This window comes from Ambystoma mexicanum, chromosome 10 (assembly GCF_040938575.1).
Source record: "Ambystoma mexicanum isolate Mex_15411 chromosome 10, UKY_AmexF1_1, whole genome shotgun sequence".
Lineage (NCBI taxonomy): Eukaryota > Metazoa > Chordata > Amphibia > Caudata > Ambystomatidae > Ambystoma > Ambystoma mexicanum.
This window is the reverse complement of record NC_090932.1, coordinates 15,196,432-15,215,301: the sequence shown is the minus strand read 5'-3', so window position 1 is coordinate 15,215,301 and position 18,870 is coordinate 15,196,432. Positions and strand designations below refer to the sequence as shown.

General features: G+C 48.1%; 1 protein-coding gene across 3 annotated transcripts in view; it reads left to right on the top strand.

Moving 5' to 3' along the window:
* The window catches only part of LOC138491102 (probable cation-transporting ATPase 13A4), a 995,403-nt gene that overhangs the window by 167,548 nt on the left and 808,985 nt on the right, over positions 1-18,870 (top strand). For all 3 annotated transcript variants that reach the window (XM_069617423.1, XM_069617421.1, XM_069617422.1), the window contains exon 3: positions 9,492-9,638. In XM_069617423.1, coding sequence (XP_069473524.1) covers positions 9,492-9,638 — 147 coding nt within the window. The remainder of the gene's footprint in view (positions 1-9,491; positions 9,639-18,870) is intronic.

The following is an 18,870-nucleotide window of genomic DNA, read 5'->3' as shown; positions in this document are numbered from 1 at the left end:
CTTGATAATGTATATTTCATGACCATTTCTTGCGTGCCTTTCACTTTCATGTGTTTCCTCATAATACAAGTCTGCTTTTGTAACCCCTGTTATATAGGCCCAACTGCCCTGAAATTGTCCTCTCGTTTTGCACAATGCAAGATAGGTTAGGCATTCCATACTCAAATCTCCTTGGCCACAGACACTTTGGAGGTGCTCAAAGTGTACGGAATGAGAGAGAACACAAAGCAGTTCTCATCCGATTTCTCTCACCCCACCTTTGTCATGTATTTGTACCACAGGTTATCAATTCTTTGAAAATAACATTCAAAATTATGTCTCAAAAAGTGTTCTTCATTGGTCGCCCCTCTTTTAACTCTTCTTATATCTCCGGTCATGTTAGCAGCTATATTGATGCTATCATTGCTAAAAAATATCTAATTGCAATTGTAAATGCAAACTAAAAACAAAAAAAAAGAAAAGAAAAAAGCACCAATCATTATACTTCGAGTCAATTTTCTCCAAAAGTCTTTTTCTAAGCATAGGTTGGGGCAATATGGAAACAGTGTCCATTTTCCTAGAATGCTACATTGTTCTGTGGTGTTCCCTCACGTGTCACGTTGCTGGTCAACTCTCACGCTTGCCCTCATCTGTGGTTTGAGCTGGGGCATCAATGTGGCAGAGTACGCAGAGAGCTGGGGCATCAATGCGGCAGAGTACATAGAGAGCTGGGGCATCAATGCGGCAGAGTACGCAGAGACCTAGGGCATCAATGCGGCAGAGTACATAGAGAGCTGGGGCATCAATGCAGCAGAGTACGCAGAGAGCTGTGGCATCAATGCGGCAGAGTACATAGAGACCTGGGGCATCAATGCAGCAGAGTACACAGAGAGCTGGGGCATCAATGCGGCAGAGTACGCAGAGAGCTGTGGCTTCAATGCAGTAGAGTACGCAGAGAGCTGGGGCATCAATGCGGCAGAGTACATAGAGAGCTGGGCCATCAATGCGGCAGAGTACGCAGAGACCTAGGGCATCAATGCGGCAGAGTACATAGAGAGCTGGGGCATCAATGCAGCAGAGTACGCAGAGAGCTGTGGCATCAATGCGGCAGAGTACATAGAGACCTGGGGCATCAATGCAGCAGAGTACACAGAGAGCTGGGGCATCAATGCGGCAGAGTACGCAGAGAGCTGTGGCTTCAATGCAGTAGAGTACGCAGAGAGCTGGGGCATCAATGCGGCAGAGTGTGCAGAGAGCTGGGGCATCAGTGTGACAGAGTACGCAGAGAGCTGGGGCATCAGTGCGGCAGAGTGTGCAGAGAGCTGGGGCATCAATGCGGCAGAGTACGCAGAGAGCTGGGGCATCAATGCAGCAGACTATGCAGAGACCTGGGCATCAACGCAGCAGAGTATGCAGAAAGCTAGGTCATCAATGCAGCAGAGTACCCAGAGAGCTGGAGCATCAATGCAGCAGAGTACGCAGAGAGCTGGGACATCAATGCAGCAGAGTATGGAGAGAGCTGGGGCATCAATGCAGCAGAGTGCACAGAGAGGTGCTGCATCAATGCAGCAGAGTACGCAGAGAGCTGCGCTGATTGGCCTACATCAACACTTTTATGGTCACGTGATGCGCGCAGATTCCCTGTACATAAAAGGGAAATACACAGAGCAGAGGTTCTGGTCAAAGCGCTTCGAGTGAACAGCAGGAAATCTGCATTCATTGACATCTTCATTCAACTCTACCAGAGACAGCAGACCTGAGTTAAGAGGGCGCCCTTAAACCTAACAGGGATTTTAGAGCGAGGTTTTTTAAGGTGTGGGTATGAAGAAGGCAAGTGCGCTGAAGACACTTGAATGGCAGGTTTCCAGTTCAAGTGCACAGCGCCTGTTCTACTAGAAACAGCTGCAGAATTGCAGGATGCAAAGATAACTCAGTTCAAATCTGATCCCAACAACAGGTCGCTATGTTAGTGGTAAAGAACAGTACCTTGAGATTGCAGCCTGCAGACTAGGAACACTGCGGCCCTGTCCTTCCAATCAATAATGGGTGCATCAGAGCAGATGTAATCCACCCGATCCCAGACTGCATACGTGACCCAGCAGCCTTCACTCGATCTCTGACTGGGAGAGAGAACACAAGTCTGAAATGGTTACTTGGGAAAAGAACACTGTGCAGAGCACACATCCACTCTGGAAACACTGTGCAGAGCACACACCCAAGCTGGAAACACTGTGCTCAGCACACACCCATGCTGGAAACACTGTGCAGAGCACACACCCACGTTGGAAACACTGTGCAGAGCACACTCCCAAGCTGGAAACACTGTGCTCAGCACACACCCAAGTTGGAAACGTTATGGCAAACCGAGGCCATGGAGGCCACTCTGGCTCCCTGCGATTCCTCAGGTGAGGCAGGGGTGCTTTTCTTCTTCTAAATGAGATTGAAAAACTGTTGATGGTCAAAGAATGTAGTGCAATTTGAGGCCAAGCTGTAAAGTCTTGTGAGATTCCTAACAACATTGACGAATGGATGTCTAATATGGGAAGGGATGGATATTTATATTTTTATTTTGTTACATTTTAAAGTTTTTTCATTTTAAAGCAATACAATTAAATACAAAAAAACAGGAATGTCTTTCTACGACTTAAAGCTTTACAGAAGCCCCCTGTTATGGAGAATTATCTCTTTAGGCTAAATTTCCTAACCTAGTGAGTCCCCCAGCAGCTTTGCTGGATTTCCAACAGACCCCGGGGCAATCGAATTGCCCCGACCAGTACCTCCACAATATGATGGTTTGTACTTGTTTCTGTTCATAATTTGGGACTAGTAAAGCCAATGGTGACTTTACATGCCCTGGGAGACAGTAGGCAGTCCCAGGGTATGGAGTCTATGGTGGGGTGTCACTATGACACCCCTGTGTTACTGCACGGAGGGTGCTGTTTAACACACATAGGAAAAACACATGAGACCCTATGGAGTAAAGGACCCCGTAGCCCATAAAACACATAAGCAGTCAAAGGAACACCATAAATCATGTCCAAGAGTGGGAGAAAAAGAGTCTCACTCTTGGCAGGATGGAAAAAAAACAAACTCCAGAAATCCAGCAAAGCTGCTGGGGGACTCACTAGGTTAGGAAATTCAGCCTAAAGAGAGAATTCTCCCTAACACCCCCTGACGGGAAAGCCAAACACCAAATGAAAAAGGACAGCAGACATCTCTCTGCCTCAATATCAGAAGAGTCTCATTTGGATTCATCTGCTTTTGAGCAGCACAATATGGCCCGGAGGAGAGGCACAAGGCCACTTACCTCTGCAAGTCAACACTGATGCTTTACATGGAGGTTACTCAAAATAATGACACATGCTTTAAAAAGATTAAACCAGAAAAAAGCTTAGTGAGGGATGGTCACAATGTTCAGTGCTTGGTCCTTGAGGTGTGTGGGGCCGGGAGGGGTACTCAGGAGACCCGGCCCCACCATCTACTGCCTGACATAAGGTTCAGGTGAGGTTTGAAGAAGATCTTCCCCAGAAGTTCACTGTCTCCAGAACCCTGGTTCCCTCTAAGTTGGACTATTGTAACAGCCTCTTTCTAAACCTACCTGCATCTACTCTTCGCCCGCTGCAACTAATCCAGAACAGGACTGCAAGTCTTGTCCTTGGCCTCAAACCCTGGGATCGTATCTCTCCAGCCCTAAAATCTCTCCATTGGCTCCCACTGGATGCAAGGATTAAATTCAAAACCCTCTGCATTGTCCACAAGGCTTTCTGGGGCCTGGGTCCAAAATACCTTCAGTTATCCCTCCGCAAATACCTCCCCTCTCGAGCTCTTCACTCCTCTACCTCCAACTCCCTCAGGGTCAGTCGTTTTTCTAAGAAACGAGCTGGGGATAGATATCTGTCTTCGGTTGGGGCCTTCCTTTGGAACAGCCTCCCTGCCACCCTGAAATTTGAGGAGAACCATCTCCGGAAGCACCTCAAGACCTCTTCACTTCTGCCTTTGCCCCTCTTCTCCCTGCTGATCTGTCTCTCTCTTGGCACCATGCACCTGGCCTGGCTTTCTGGACCAGGTACCTGCTCACCCTGCTACCGGGCCTCCGGGCTACCCCTTGCACTGGGGCCTGTAACTGTACCCATATAGTCCTCCCCTCTTCTTTTCGTCTTGCACCTAATCAGACATACCCTGTCTGCTGCCTTAAACCCAGCACTTGCCACTTGCTGCCTACAGTACCACTGTTGTTTGCCCTTATTATTTATTTATTGTAATTGTGCATTCTCAATGTCACTGGGCCTAGTAAGATTGTTGTTTTTGTTCTCCCCAGTTCCCCTCCCTTGCCTCGTTGCGCTCTGGAACACTTGTGTACGAGCGTGATACAAATAAAATCCTTTGTATGGCAGAGCAGGAGCATGGAACGTCCTTGCTGTTATTGCCCCTCACCCCCATTCTCTCCACCATGCAAATGTGCAATCCTTCATGCCAGCTGACATGCTGATGCTGGCAGAAATGCTGTGGCTTTCTGTGGAATCTTCCTGCTTATGTTTGCTTTATGTTTGTTTGTTTTATTATTTATAATGCGCGAGCGTACCCAAAGGTATCAGGGCGCAGCATTTACAAGAATTTACCAAGCTTAGTTGCAGTCATCATAAAATATACATAAGGACAATGAGGTAAACCAATGTTATATACAAAGCAGCAGTGAGTCAGACAGGCATTATATACATGTAAACAGGTAGGCACACGTGCTTACAGTGTGTGCGGGTAGCGCGGCATTTAGTAATCCTAGTGGGCCTCCGATTGCAGCCATGAGACTACCTTGGAACGGAAGTTCTGGTAGGGCAAGTCCATTCTGAGATTTGGAGGCAAGGAGGTCCACAGTTTGGCTGCTTTCAGCAGGAAGCTGTTTCCTCCTATGGTGGCACGTTTGTAGTTGGGGACGGATAGGCAGTCTTTATATGCTGTTTAAGCGGGTCTTAAAGAGGACTGTCTGTGGAATCTATTGATCAGGTATGTTGGGGCAGCATTGTTAAGAGATTTGTGGGTGAGTGATGCCGTTTTTAAAAGAATTTTATCTTTAGTGGAGAGCCAGTTGTTCTGTTGGCTGATTCCTGTGATATGTTCTCTTATAGAGATGCCCAAGGCTGCTCTGAGAGCGTTGTTCTGGAGGGTTTGTATCTTACTGGTGGTGTCCTTGGACGATCCCAGGTAGAGGGCGTTGCAGTAGTCGAGACGGGACAGTATGAGGGCTCTAGCGAGTGTAAGGCAACTAGTGTCTGACAGAAATGGTTTGGCTGCGCGGATTAATTTGCATGTGTAAGCCGTGGAGGATGCTAAGGAGCTCACTTGTCTTTTGAAGGAAAAATTGGAATCCAAGTAGAATCCCAATGTTTTGACCTCCTGTCCGACTGTGATGTTGTTCCCGTCAATCATAAAAGAATTGTAGGCCGGGCCCAGTTTCCTTAGGCTGGACGTGGTACCTAGGATGATGAGCTCTGTTTTATCATCATTCAGGCATAGTCCATGAGTGGCCATCCATGCCTGGATGATGATGTACACCCTATTTAGCAAGGCCAAATCCTTTCCATAATCTCAAGAAAGCGGAAGGAGGATCTGGGTATCATCTGCATAGTTAGTGTAGGTGATACCGAGATAATCCAAATCATCGAAAAGGGGCTTGGTAAATATGTTATACAATGTGGGGGAGACACAGGAGCCCTGTGGTACCCCACAGGTGATCGGTACAGGGTCTGCTGCAGCAGTGGGAGAGAAGACACTCATGGTTCTGCCATTAAGGAATGATGTGATCCAGGTGATGGCCTCAGTAGAGAAGTGCTCTGAAGAGTGGAGGTGTGTACATAGGACAGAGTGATCGACCAAATCGAAAGCACAGGTCTCCCTGGCAATTGGATGGTTTCAAGGACAGGATGATTTTTTCACCTTCAAGTGTGTTGACTTTGGAGAACTTGAAGCGGGTGATATCTGTGGGCGTGAGCTTGTCCGGAATTTTCGGAGGGAGAGTGACATTGAGGGAGGCTTTTTTGCTGGAGATTTTACTTTGGAGGGTTGTGATCTTATTCGCTAGGGCACTTTGAATTTCTGAGCACCAGTTTATATCTTTAGTACAGGTGTCAGGGGGTACTATGGGGGTTTCTACTTCTTTGAGGATAGAGAAGAGTTCTTTCATGTTGGATTTTGCTTGGGATATGCGAGAGTCAAAGGAGGTTCGTTTAGCCATATACATTTCTTTTTTGTAGAGTGCGGCTAGTTTGGAAAGTTTGAGTTTGTTTGCGACTGAGGGGGATTTTTTCCAAGTGGCCTCGCAGTTTCTTTTCTGCTGCCTAAGGTTTTTAAGGAATGGTGTGTACCATTTGTTGAGGTGTGTTTTTGGTCTGCTTGGTCTGAGTTTGAGGGGGGCGATAAGGTCCAGCGAGGTGGACATAATCTTGTTATATTCTTCAACCAAGGTGTCAGGGTCAAGGTTGTCAGGGAGTATGAGTGTGGGGAGTAGGTTCGGGATGAGTCTTTCTACTGTCATATTCTTCTTGTTTCTAGTGAGAGTAGGTGGGGCCATTATGGTTGGCGGAGGTAGAGGTCTGTCAGTAGAAAGCATGAACGATACCAGATGGTGGTCAGTCCAGGCTAGGGGTGAGATATTTGTGATATTCGCTTGGCAGTTGTGATCGGTTACCCAGTCAAGTATTCTACCTTTTGAATGAGTGGGTGCCGTGCATTTTTGCGCGAAGCCTAGTTCAGTGAGAGTGTTAACTATAGTACTGGCGGTATGGTCTTCCGGGCATTATAGCCCAGATTGAAGTCTCCCAGGGTGAGAACTTGAGTAGAGATTTTAAGATTGCTGGATAGAGTAGAGTTGAAGTCTTCATCAAAGGTGCCAATGGGGCCTGGCGGACGTTAGATCAGATAGATATTGAGAGTTTGGGTATTGGTAAGTGGAAGTTTGACTGATAGTGTTTCGCAAGAGAGGACATTGGAGGAAGTTGCTAGTCTCATGGTAAGACTGCACTTATGGATAATGGCGACACCCCCTCCTCTGGAATTGGGGCGATCTTGTCTCAGGATAGAGTAGTTATCTGGGACTGCCAGCATGAGCATGGGGCCTGCTGCTGGGTGTAGCCAGGTCTCAGTAATAGCGAGGAAGTCAAGGTTATCTTTAAGGATTAAGTCTGCTATTTCTGTAGCATGAGCTACTAGCGATCTGGCGTTGATCAAGGCTCCCTTAATTTTGGGGCTATCTGTGTTTTTAGGAGTAGTAGTATGACACTTGTCCTGTGTTGATTCAGGAGTGGTGTAAATGAGGGAGTTGTGAGGTGGTCTAGGGTTGAAGTTTTGGGGTGAATTGGAGGTTTTTGTAGAGGAATTAGGTCTAGGCGGCGCTCTGGAATTCTGTATGGTGGGCAGTGAGCGGACAAGGGGCTCATACATTTTGGCTAGTTTGGCTCTGAGTCCTAGGTTCCTATCTATGGTAACACGAGGGAGGGTAGTGGGTGGCAGTGGCTGAAGGATGTTTATGTCTATGTGTGGTGCCTGGTTGTTAGGTCCAGTTAGGGATGGTGTATTGGGTAAGTGTGGAGCCATCTTGAGCTGTGTTGCGGTGTTTAAAAGGATCAAGAAGCATGCAAGCAGGTTGGTAGTGAATGGACACATACTAAGTAGTGGTGGCAGGAGTGTTGGGAGGCCGGGCTCTAGGATTGGTTAACCCCAATTAGCTACAATGTAGCTACAAATGCAATGAGTGACACCTAGGTTAAAGGTAAAGCAGTGTGGCTGGTAGGAGATGCGTTACACCTAGTTTTGAAATACGGCAATATGGCTAGAGTGCATATAGCAGCAGCTAGATTCAGGTATAGCAACTTGGCTAATATGCATTGAGTAACAGCTATATTAAATGTATACATCTGAATTCGAAGTAGGCAAAAGTGGCTAAGGTGCATGTAGTAGCAGCTAGATTCAAGGTATAGCAGTTTGGCTAATATGCATTGAGTAACAGCTAAATTACACTTGTACAACTAAATTTGAGGTAGGGCAGTATGGCTAGAGGGGTAGTGCGTGGCATCTAGGTTTGAGGTAAGGCAAAATGGCTACAGTACATAGAGCGCCAGCTAGATCCGAGATAAGGCAGTTTGGCTAAAGTACTTTGAGTAGTACCTGGAGTAGATTGACAAAGTGGCTAGTGCATTGGGTACCACCAAGATTCGAATCTGGTAGTGTGGCTAAAATGCATTTATAAGTAGCATGAGGCAGGCAGGTGAGCAGATGGGCAAAGGAGACATGCTAAGTGGTTGTGGCATGTGTATTCATAAAGGATATGTAACCTTTATACATGGGTGGCACATGGAGATAGTCCACGAACATGCGGCAGCATATGACTAACTAACATAGTCTGGGAGCATGTGGCAGTATATAGCTAACAGCCGATGGTGAACCTCTGGGATAGAGTAGGCATGCATGAGCAGCCCAGAATCAGGAGAACAGTAGGCCAACAAATTATGTAACCCAGGTGAAGAGAGCAATAGGACTGTGGGTTGTGCACAATAACTAGTGTCTGGGCTGAGTTGGGATAGGATAATGGCAGCTAGAGTCGGGTGGGCACAAGAGGCGAAGAAGTACTGCGGGTCACAGGTGATGTGCGTAATAGCACGTGCAGTTCATAATGCGGACAGTTAAGAAATATAGAACAGCTCACACAGGCACTGAACGGACACCGGCAATGCTGGGAAAGAGGCAGTCTTATTTCAATAGGAGAGGAACTGGGGAGGCATACAGTAGTGGCAGGCAGGATGGAAAGTAAACAAGTGATAGCATGCATTTGCAGTTACACGTGCCTTTATAATCGTTACCATGGTAGGCGAGGTTGATGTTAGAGGCTTCGAGCAATGAAGGCATGCATGTAGAGAGTACATTGGTTGGCTGCAAGTGTTGGTTTAGTTCAGGTGCCGTGGGCGCACTGTAGTAGGCAGGGATAGTGATCAGTGACAAGGGTGGGCGGGAGGCCGTGTTTAAGTGGGTTGGCCACTGGGATTACGGCAGTCATACGCGGGTGGCGTTTCAGGGGGACGTAGGTCAGGAATCTCACTGTAGTGTGCTGATGACGGACAGCGGGCGCACTCGAGCACGACCAAGCTCGGTCAGGCTCAGTCAGGGGAATAGCCTTTGTCTGTTGCCTTTGTCGGGGGCCGGCTTCGCCTGCTGGTGCACCCCGATTGGTCAAAAGGAAACAGGCAACCAATCACGGGCACATACCCACAGCAAAAAGCAGGCAGATTCGACAGGCATCCATTGTAAATGCTGCCTGTCCTGTGCACAGAAACATGGAGCAGGGAAGAAGGTTGCTTCTTTTACACCTACTTTTGTACTCTGAGGTGCAAGTGTATTTGATGTAATTGAAATTGCTGGTAAATGGTATTTTCCCAATAATTAACTGGTCCCTCCAATGGAGAATGTGCACTGTATGTGGTCACACGTGTATACACTGTGCCTTCTCTATTCTTTGGTTTCCATAGGATGCTTTTAAGCAGTACTCAAAGAAGAGGGTGTTCTGGGTGGCCTTATCACCCATACACAAGGCCTTCGCAGGAAAAGATGACGCGCCAATCATCGCAGACCAATCCTGCCTGGAAAACAGAGTCATCATGAAACCCGAGCTAAAGGTAAGTGACTTTCCATCTACATGTGACCTAGTGCTTAGATTGGACTTGAGTAGAGTAGTGGACGCTATCTGGCATGTGAAATGCAAAGACATGTCGATTCTCCATGGATTGCACCCGGAAGCTCCAGCTTCTACCGAACAATGATACCTTCTACCAGGTAAGCTCCTTGGGAGAGAGGTTATCTAACATAGACAGCCCCTCCTCAATACGCATCCCGCCACCATCCCAAAGTCACTCCCTAATCAATCTAAGGTGAGCGGGCAAAGACCTAAGGCAGGGTCCTTGCAACTCCCCAAAATCCAGCAACCTCAGGTCAGAAGGGAAGATGCTCCTTACATGCGCTTCCACCTTCCACTCGCTTCCACCTAACATGCGCTTCCACCTTACATGCACTTCCACCTTACATGCGCTTCCACCTTTCATGTGCTTCCACCTTACATGTGCTTTCCCCTTACATGTGCTTCCACCTTACATGTGCTTCCACCCTACATGTGCTTATACCTTACATGTGCTTCCACCTTACATGCGCCTCCACCTTACATGTGCTTCCACCTTACATGCACTTTCACCCTATTTGTGCTATCAACTTACATGTGCTTCCACCTTACATGCGCTTTCACCCTACATGTGTCATGATGCCTACCCCCAGGCATCCAGACCAAGTCCAGCAACCCCAGAAGCAGGCATCATGTTACCCAGAGAAAGCCCAGCAACCCTTGCTAGGGGCTATATGGGTACAGTCCTGGCGTCTATGGCGCCAGGCTCATATGGGTGAACAGTCCTGGCGCCATAGGCACCAGGCTCATATGTTAAAACTTACCTGATGTAGACCATGCTGCAAGAGATCCAAGTCCATGTGAGGCTTGGAAGGGATTACTTTACCTAGGGACTATTTTGTTACTCGCGTGTGGTTGTGGAGGAATACTTACCTGGGACTACTTTGGGGGCTATTTAAACCACGGCCGAAGGGCAGCACACGCTTCACGTTATTCTGCATCCAGCAGCTTAACGCTCACCGTGCCTGCAGTCAGCATCCAGCCTCGTGCCACGCCCGCCTCGAGTCCAGAGCCTCTAGAAAGAAGGATAGAAGAAGAAAGGTTAGAACATGAACATTATTGGGTTTCTTACCTGATTCCGGATTCATCGCACCTTTGAACGAGAAAAAGACTTTATTTTAAACATGGCTCATCGACAGCAGCAGTGCTGCGCCATACTCACCGTTCCTCGCAGCATCTCTACGATCCGGCGCTGTCTCCATCATTAAGTTGCCGCATTCCAGCACCTAAGGGGGACAAGAAAACAACCAAGTGAGCCGAGGGGAAACAAATAAGGACAATCTCTTGCCACCATATATTTACCTGATTTTACCGCCGGAGGTATTATTCACCAGCACGCCAAATCTTCTTACGCCGCACCTGTAAGAAAAGAGACAGCAGCGAGTTAAACTTTGGCATCATTTAACAGACAGTGTGGGATAGCACAGACTCTTACCTGAACGCTTTCAGCTGCCACAGAACTATCTTCTTTTGGGTCTAAGTTGCAAGATAAACAAAGGAATTGGACAAGTGATTATTCAGACATTTTTGAACTCTTTAGAACTATATACTTACGGCCCTTCGCCAGGAGTTTTGGAGCCAAGATTTGTCTAGAACTCTTCCAATATCCTCAAGCCAGTGAAGTAACTGGCCATCAACGCGCCCCTGCGTTCCTCGCAGGATGGAGAGCTCATAATTCAAAACTATAAGGTGAGCTTTGTGAACGGGAATATCAGAGGTGATAAATGGGGACGCAGTGAGGGGCTATTACTCAAGTCCACGGGTGGCTAATTCCCTTTCTCCGCCTTTAGGAGACTACTTCTATGGGTCAAGCAGACGAAGCTAGGTGGGCCAGTCCAGTCAGTCATCTCTGCACTACACATCACGTTGGTGGAGACCGTGGCTGTCCAGTTCCGCCCGACACCCCTGTGGGAACCAGGTGAGCGTAACAGAACGCAAAGCCTCTGTACAAATCCTCACTCGGGTGTCATGGAGACCTCAGAAACTCACCAATTGGCCCAATTATTAGGGGAACTTAGGGCTGAAGTACATGCCGCTCGTTAAGAAACTAATACACTCAGGAGAGAACTGATTGTTTATAAGGAACGCACTGATGATCTTGCTAGACAATTATTGCAAAACCAAGCTGGGCAAACACTATTACCTGGACTTGGGGGGAATTCAACTCCTGTTTCATCGAGCAATCCTGTGCAAGTGGTTCTACCAGGGAGCACTCCTTTAGCCCCGCCGGAACGTTTTGCTGGGGACCCGAAAAAGTTTGCCGTGTTTATGAACCAATGACGCTTGCACATTTTATGCAGACCTGGAGCCTTTCCAAACGATCAAGCCAAAGTAGCCTTTGTATTATCATATCTCAGCGGCAGTGCAGCGGATTGGTCAATTCCACTAGTCAATCAGGATGACCCTATTCTTCGGGATTTTCAGGGTTTTCAAATGAGCATGGAAAGACTATTTGCCCGGCACTCCCAAGGACAGACCCTGGATAACAAACTTTTGTCCCTACGACGGGGTAACCAGGACCTTTTAACCTACATCGCAACCTTCAATAGGTGTTTGGTGGAAACTGGATGGCCCGAGGTAAAACGGATTACGTTATTTCATCGAGGACTTCGAGGAGAACTCAAAGATGTTTTGGCTCAAGTTGTGAACCCACCTCAAGACTGTGCTGAATATATAGACTTAGTGGTCCAGTTAGATCACAGACTTCAGAACAGAAAGGCCGACCGAGCCAAGTTCGAGAACCCGGGTGTTGGTTTAACCCAACACTACCCCCAAATGAGCAGATGCCTCAGAACCCATTCAAATCGGAGGGGTTAAAGGACCCTTGACTCAGAAGGAAAGAGAAAGTGTCAAAGGTTTCCCCCCTGGCTCACCTGAGTTCTCTTCTTGTGGCGTTCCGCGGAGGACTCCTTCTCCCGGCCGGACCGGGACTTGTATAAGAGCGCGCGAGTCGAGTCTGACTCCAGCGCGAGTTCCAGGACGTCCAGGAAGAGGATCGAAGAAAGGTAAGAGATACTGGAAACAGGGGAAAAGGGAAGAAGGAATAAGGGAGTTGGCCAGGAACTTGGAAGGGTAACGCCGAGCAGCACGCACACGTCGAGAAACTACCTAGAGATATCGTTGAGACACGTGGAGGCGCGGGGGCGTGGCCCATTTATAGAACGTGCCGTGTCCGACGTACAGGCTAGTACGGAACACGGCACTGGGCACGGCCATGTTGGAAGTATCAAGGAGCACACCCTCCGTCTGGACCAGGACCAGGAAGACCAGAAGGGGCTATGTCCATGGTTCATGACAGCATGCCTCCTCCGAAACCCCGTCCCACCAGGCTTGCCAGGGTGTATGAGATGGAATCTTCTCAGCAATCGAGGGGTGTTTAGGTTGGATAGTGGTTACCATGTTCTCTCGCTAGGAGGATAGCCTTTCCACTCGACCAGGTATTGAAGCCGACCCCGTTTGTACCTGGAGTCACATATTCTGGATACTTCATATTCCAGCTGATTGTCCACAATCACAGGACTGGGTCTGCCGGTTTTCCGGGTGGAGTGGATGTAGGGTTTGAGTAGAGAAGTGTGAAAAACTGGATGTATTATCTTCCAGGAGTCTGGTAGCTTCAGCCGATAAGAAACAGGATTGATGATTTCTTTTATGGAAAATGGACTATAATATCGGGGGGCTAACTTGTTAGGGCATAGATGTCGTGGTAATAGTTTCGAGGACAACCAGACCTGGTCACCAATAGAATAGGAGGGTGCTGGTCTTCTTTTGGAATCAGCATATCGCTTAGTGCGAATCTGGGCCTTTCCCAATTGTTCCTTGGCTTCCTTGTGGATGTTGAGGAGAGTTTCAATCCAGGAATCAAGTGAAGGTACTGGAGTTGGATGTGGTAGAACTGAAGGTAACACGGAGGGATGAAAACCTTGACTGCAATAGAAGGGGCTAACGTTGATCGCTGAGTGATCTGAATTGTTATAGGCAAATTCGGCCAAGGGTATAAGGAGGGACCAATCATCCTGTACCTTGGTTGCGAAACAACAAAGATATTGCTCCAGGGTTTGATTAACACGTTCTGTGGCCCCATTGGTCTGTGGGTGATATCCAGATGAAAGAGCGCGTTGAATCCCTAGAACATGACAGAGATGTTTCCAGAATTGTGAAATATATTGCGGTCCTCGGTCCGATATGATCTTGGAAGGGAGTGCATGAAGACGGAAAATGTGTTCTAGGAAAATTCCTGCAAGCTCTGAAGAGGAAGGAAGTTTATAGAGAGGCGTGAAATATGCCATATGAGTAAACAAGTCTATGGTTACCATGATGGTCGTGTAACCCCGGGAAGGTGGTAATTCCACGATGAAGTCTGTAGCTATACATTCCCATGGTCTTGTTGGCAGTGTAGGCTGCAATAGAAGGCCCGCCGGTCTCTTATTGTCGTGCTTATTCTGACTGCAGACAGTACAGGTCTTGATGTACTCTTGTACCTTGCATTTCATTTCCGGCCACCAAAACTGTCTTTGTATAAGACGGAGCGTGTTGGTTACACCACGATGTCCAGAATGAAAAGTATCAGAGAGTTATTATTTTATGTTGAAGTTTCGGTGTGGGAATGACCAAGGCATTGTCCTTAAATAAGTATCCTTCCTTGATTCTTAAGTTCCAGGGATTCTTCCTAGAGACGTCCTTCCAGAGGTCAGAGGACAGGGTTTTGGCTTGAATCTCTTCCAAGAGGTTGATCGCTTGAGCTATAAAGATTGTGTTGGGAAACATTGTAGGATAGGTCCTATCTTCAGTGGTTAAATAGTCAGGACGTTGGGACAAGGCGTCCGCAATCACGTTTTGTGATCCAGGAACATGAGTGATTTGGAATTGGTACTGGGCGAAGAAGTAGGCCCAACGCGCCTGACGACTGTTCCTGCACTCCATAGATTGGAGAATTTGTAGATTTCGATGGTCCGTACGGACCTGGACTGGATATCTAGCACCCAGGAGTAAATGTCGCCATTCTGTGAAGGCTTGGCGGATTGCCAACAGCTCCTTTTCCAGGACGGAGTAATGGGTTTCGCTGGTTGTTAGGGTTCTAGAGAGGTAAGCCACTGGGTGGTCCATCTTGTCCTCAAGCACCTGTTTCAAGACTGCTCCTATGGCATGGTTGGAGGCATCCGTTTCCACTATGAAAGGGCGATCTAAGTCAAGCTGAGCCAGGACGGGGGCTTGCGTGAATCTTGTCTTCAAGCGTTGAAAAGCCTTCTCTTGTGAGGAAGACCAGATGAAGGGAACATCCTTCTTCAGCAGAGCAACGATCGGTTGGACGAGCTCAGAAAAGGTAGGAATGAACTTTCGATAAAAGTTAGCAAGTCCCAAGAAAGATTGAACCTGTTTCACCGATGTAGGAGCAGGCCAGGCCAGTATGGCCTTTACCTTTGAAGGGTCCATTCCAACTCCATCTGGGCTGAGGATGAATCCAAGGTAATGAACTGAAGTCACGTGAAAAAGACATTTCTCAGGTTTGATCAAGAGCTTGTTTTCACGGAGCCGTTGTAGTTCCGCCATGACATGTTCTTCATGTTTCAAGGATTCCTTGGAATAAATCAAAATGTCGTCTAGATAGACAATGACAAAGAGAAAAAGCATGTCAGAAAACACCCTATCCATGAAACGTTGAAAAACTGCAGGGGCATTAGCTAATCCAAAGGGCATGACTAGATATTCAAAGTGACCAAAGGGCGTTCTAAAGGCGGTCTTCCATTCGTCCCCTTCCCGGATACGGATTAAGTGATAGGCACCCCGGAGGTCCAACTTCGTGAATATTACGGCGCCTCTGGCAGCTTCCAGGATATCTGAAATCAGAGGCAGAGGGTACCGATCTTTGAGGGTGCATTGATTTAGACCACGGTAGTCGAGGCAGGGTCTGAGTTCCTTGGAATCCTTCTTAGGAACGAAGAACAATGAGGCACCCGCTGGAGATTTTGAGGGTCTTATGGTGCCATTTTCCAAATTGATGTCCAGGTATTCTCGGAGGGCCTTTTTCTCAGGTTCTGAAAGGATAAACATTCTGCCAAAGGGAATTACTGCCGAGGGATCTGTCTCAATGGCACAATCTTCGGGTCTGTGAGGGGGTAAAGCCTGGACTATGGCAGTCGAAAAGACATCAGTATATCCTTGGTAGACCTCTGGGACTTGTACATGGTTGGAAACCATGAGTGAGGTTTTTTGCTCTCCTGAATGTTCAATAGCTGGTGTTAAGGAGAGATCCAGAGATAAACAGTGGGACATACAAAACTCAGAGCCCAGAAACAATGACCCTGCTGTCCAATTAATGTACGGATTATGTCTTTGAAGCCAGGGCATACCCAGAACCATTGGGTAATGGGCTGATTTGATGATGTCGAATGTAATCTGCTCTTGGTGGTGGTTTATGGAGAGACGGACCTCTTTTGTCTGTAGGGTTATGGGTCCTGAAGAGAGAGGTCTCCCATCAATTGCTTCTACCGGCTGTTTAATGTTCCGTGACTCATATGGTATTTTATGTCTGATAACCCAGTCTTGATCAATGAAAATTCCCATAGCTCCACAGTCCACCAGGGCCAGTATGGGATAGGTCTTGTGCTTGGAGGGCGATTGAAAGGCCTGTAGCACCACCAGGTTATTCTGTCCAGGAGAGTTCAAGGATGTGATTGATGTGGAGCAGACATCTTTCTCCCAAAACCTCGCTCCATCTAGGGCCGGGAGCTGGCGTTTCCCGAACGCCGTGGAGGGGCTAAAGGACATTCTCTAACGAGATGCTTGTCTGAGGCACAATACATACACAGGCCGGTGTGAATTCTTCTCATCCTTTCTTGTGGAGTAATTGGCCCACGAAAGGTGCCTATTTGCATTGGTTCGGAGTCGTTATCAGGGGTTGAGACAGGATCAGATTTCACAGTCGACTCTGGAGGGGTTCGTTGAAAGGCAGTCTTAGCCTTTTTCCTTTCAGCCCTTCTTTCCTGGATACGAAAGTCTATTTGTAAGGCTAGATCTACCAAAGCCTGAAACGAACTGGGGCGAGCCACTCTGGCTAATTCATCCTTGATATCGTCATTTAGACCCCTGCGAAATAAGGTGAAACTCGCTTCAGGGCCCCAATCAGCCTCCTTTACCAGCTGTTTGAATCTGGTAACGAACGTTAGCATATCCTGGGACCCTTGCCGAAAATCAAGTAGGCGTTCCTGGGCATTGAACACTTGTTCGGGGCGGTCAAACATAGACTTGAGCGCCTGGATAAATGCATCATAATCGTCCAGGAGGACGTCTCCAGAGTTCACTAGGGGAGTGGCCCAAGATAAAGCATTCCCTGTAAGATGGGAGATTATGAAGCCCACCTTGGCCCTGGAAGTTGAAAAATAATAGGGCTTGAATGTAAAATGCACCAAGCAGGAATCCAGAAATCCACGTAAGGATTTTGGCGAGCCATCGTATTTGTATACCACTCCACCCAGTATCACGCTTTCCTTATTGGCAGAGTCACGTGACAGCACTAATTGTTTCAAGGCTGTGTTCTCTGCCTTTAAGTTCTGTACCTCGGTTGTTAGCTCCTGCATGCCGTGCATGAGGTCCTGGACCGCTTTCTCCATAGCGGTATCAGTGTTGATCGTTTGGCGTCTCAATCTGTCAAAGGTTTCCCCCCGGCTCACCTGAGTTCTCTTCTTGTGGCGTTCCGCGGAGGACTCGTTCTCCCGGCCGGACCGGGACTTGTATAAGAGCGCGCGAGTCGAGTCTGACTCCAGCGCGAGCGTTCAAAGTTCCAGGAAGTCGCGTGTTCCAGGACGTCCAGGAAGAGGATCGAAGAAAGGTAAGAGATACTGGAAACAGGGGAAAAGGGTAGAAGGAATAAGGGAGTTTGCCAGGAACTTGGAAGGGTAACGCCGAGCAGCACGCACACGTCGAGACACTACCTAGAGATAGCGTTCAGACGCGCGGAGGCGCGGGGGTGTGGCCCATTTATAGAACGTGCCGTGTCCGCCGTACAGGCTAGTACGGAACACGGCACTGGGCACGGCCATGTTGGAAGTATCAAGGAGTACACCCTCCGTCTGGACCAGGACCAGGAAGACCAGAGGGGCTATGTCCATGGTTCATGACAGAAAGGAGATGGTAAATGCAATTGTGTCTATACTGTGGAACTTTGGGACATTTTCTACGGGATTGCCCTGTAAAACCACCCAAGAAAGTGGTAGGAGATGCTGTCATGACCCATAGAACTTGCCCCTTCTGGACTTCCTGGTCCTTAACGCGCTGGGGCTTGTATACTTTGTTACTCCCAACATGGCCGCAACAAGCGACTTGCCTCGCACCAGCTTCCACGTCGCACATGGCATGTTCTATAAATTGGCCATGCCCCTGTGGCCCCGCGCGTCTCAACGCTATCATTAGGTAGTGACTTGACGTGTGTGTGCTGTTGGGCGAATCCACTATTCCTAGATCCTGGTTCCTTCTTCCTTCCTTCACCCCTTCCCTCTAATCTGCTCCTGGAATCCCCATTCTTAGCGACCACTACCTATTTCCCTGGACATCCTGGAACAGCGGCCTTCCCAGAACTCTGAACGTGCTCTGCAGCCGGACGAGACTCGAGCGAGCCTCTACAAGACCCGATCCGTCCACAAGAGGAATCCTCCCGCGGAACAGAACAAGAAGCGATCTCAGGTGAGACGGGGGAGATTTACGACAGATTCTGATAAAAGCCATATGGAGTCTGACTCGGGAAACGACCACGCCAGACAAGCGTAGAGGTCCGCTTGCCGAGCTTGAAGAAGGATACTCAGACCTCGCACTTTATCATACCAATGGTCCTTAGAGATCCAAGGCAACCATCACGTATGCACGCAGTAAGGGCATACATTTATAGCGGGGCCATAGGAAACTATGTGGACCACGAATTGGATTCTAGGATGAATCTACCTCTCTGCAGAAAGACCACTTCGGATGTCATCACCACAGTCGATGGAACTGAAATTGCCTCTGGGCCTGTAACTCATTCCACCGCAGAGATGACACTATTGGGTCAGGATGGGCATCGAGAGACTATTGTGTTTGATTTAATCAAAGCCCCGCAGTTCCAAATAATACTGGGGATCCCTTGGTTGGAAACACATAATCCTTTTATTGATTGGCGAAAGAAGAGAATAACCTTCCCGGATTGTGCA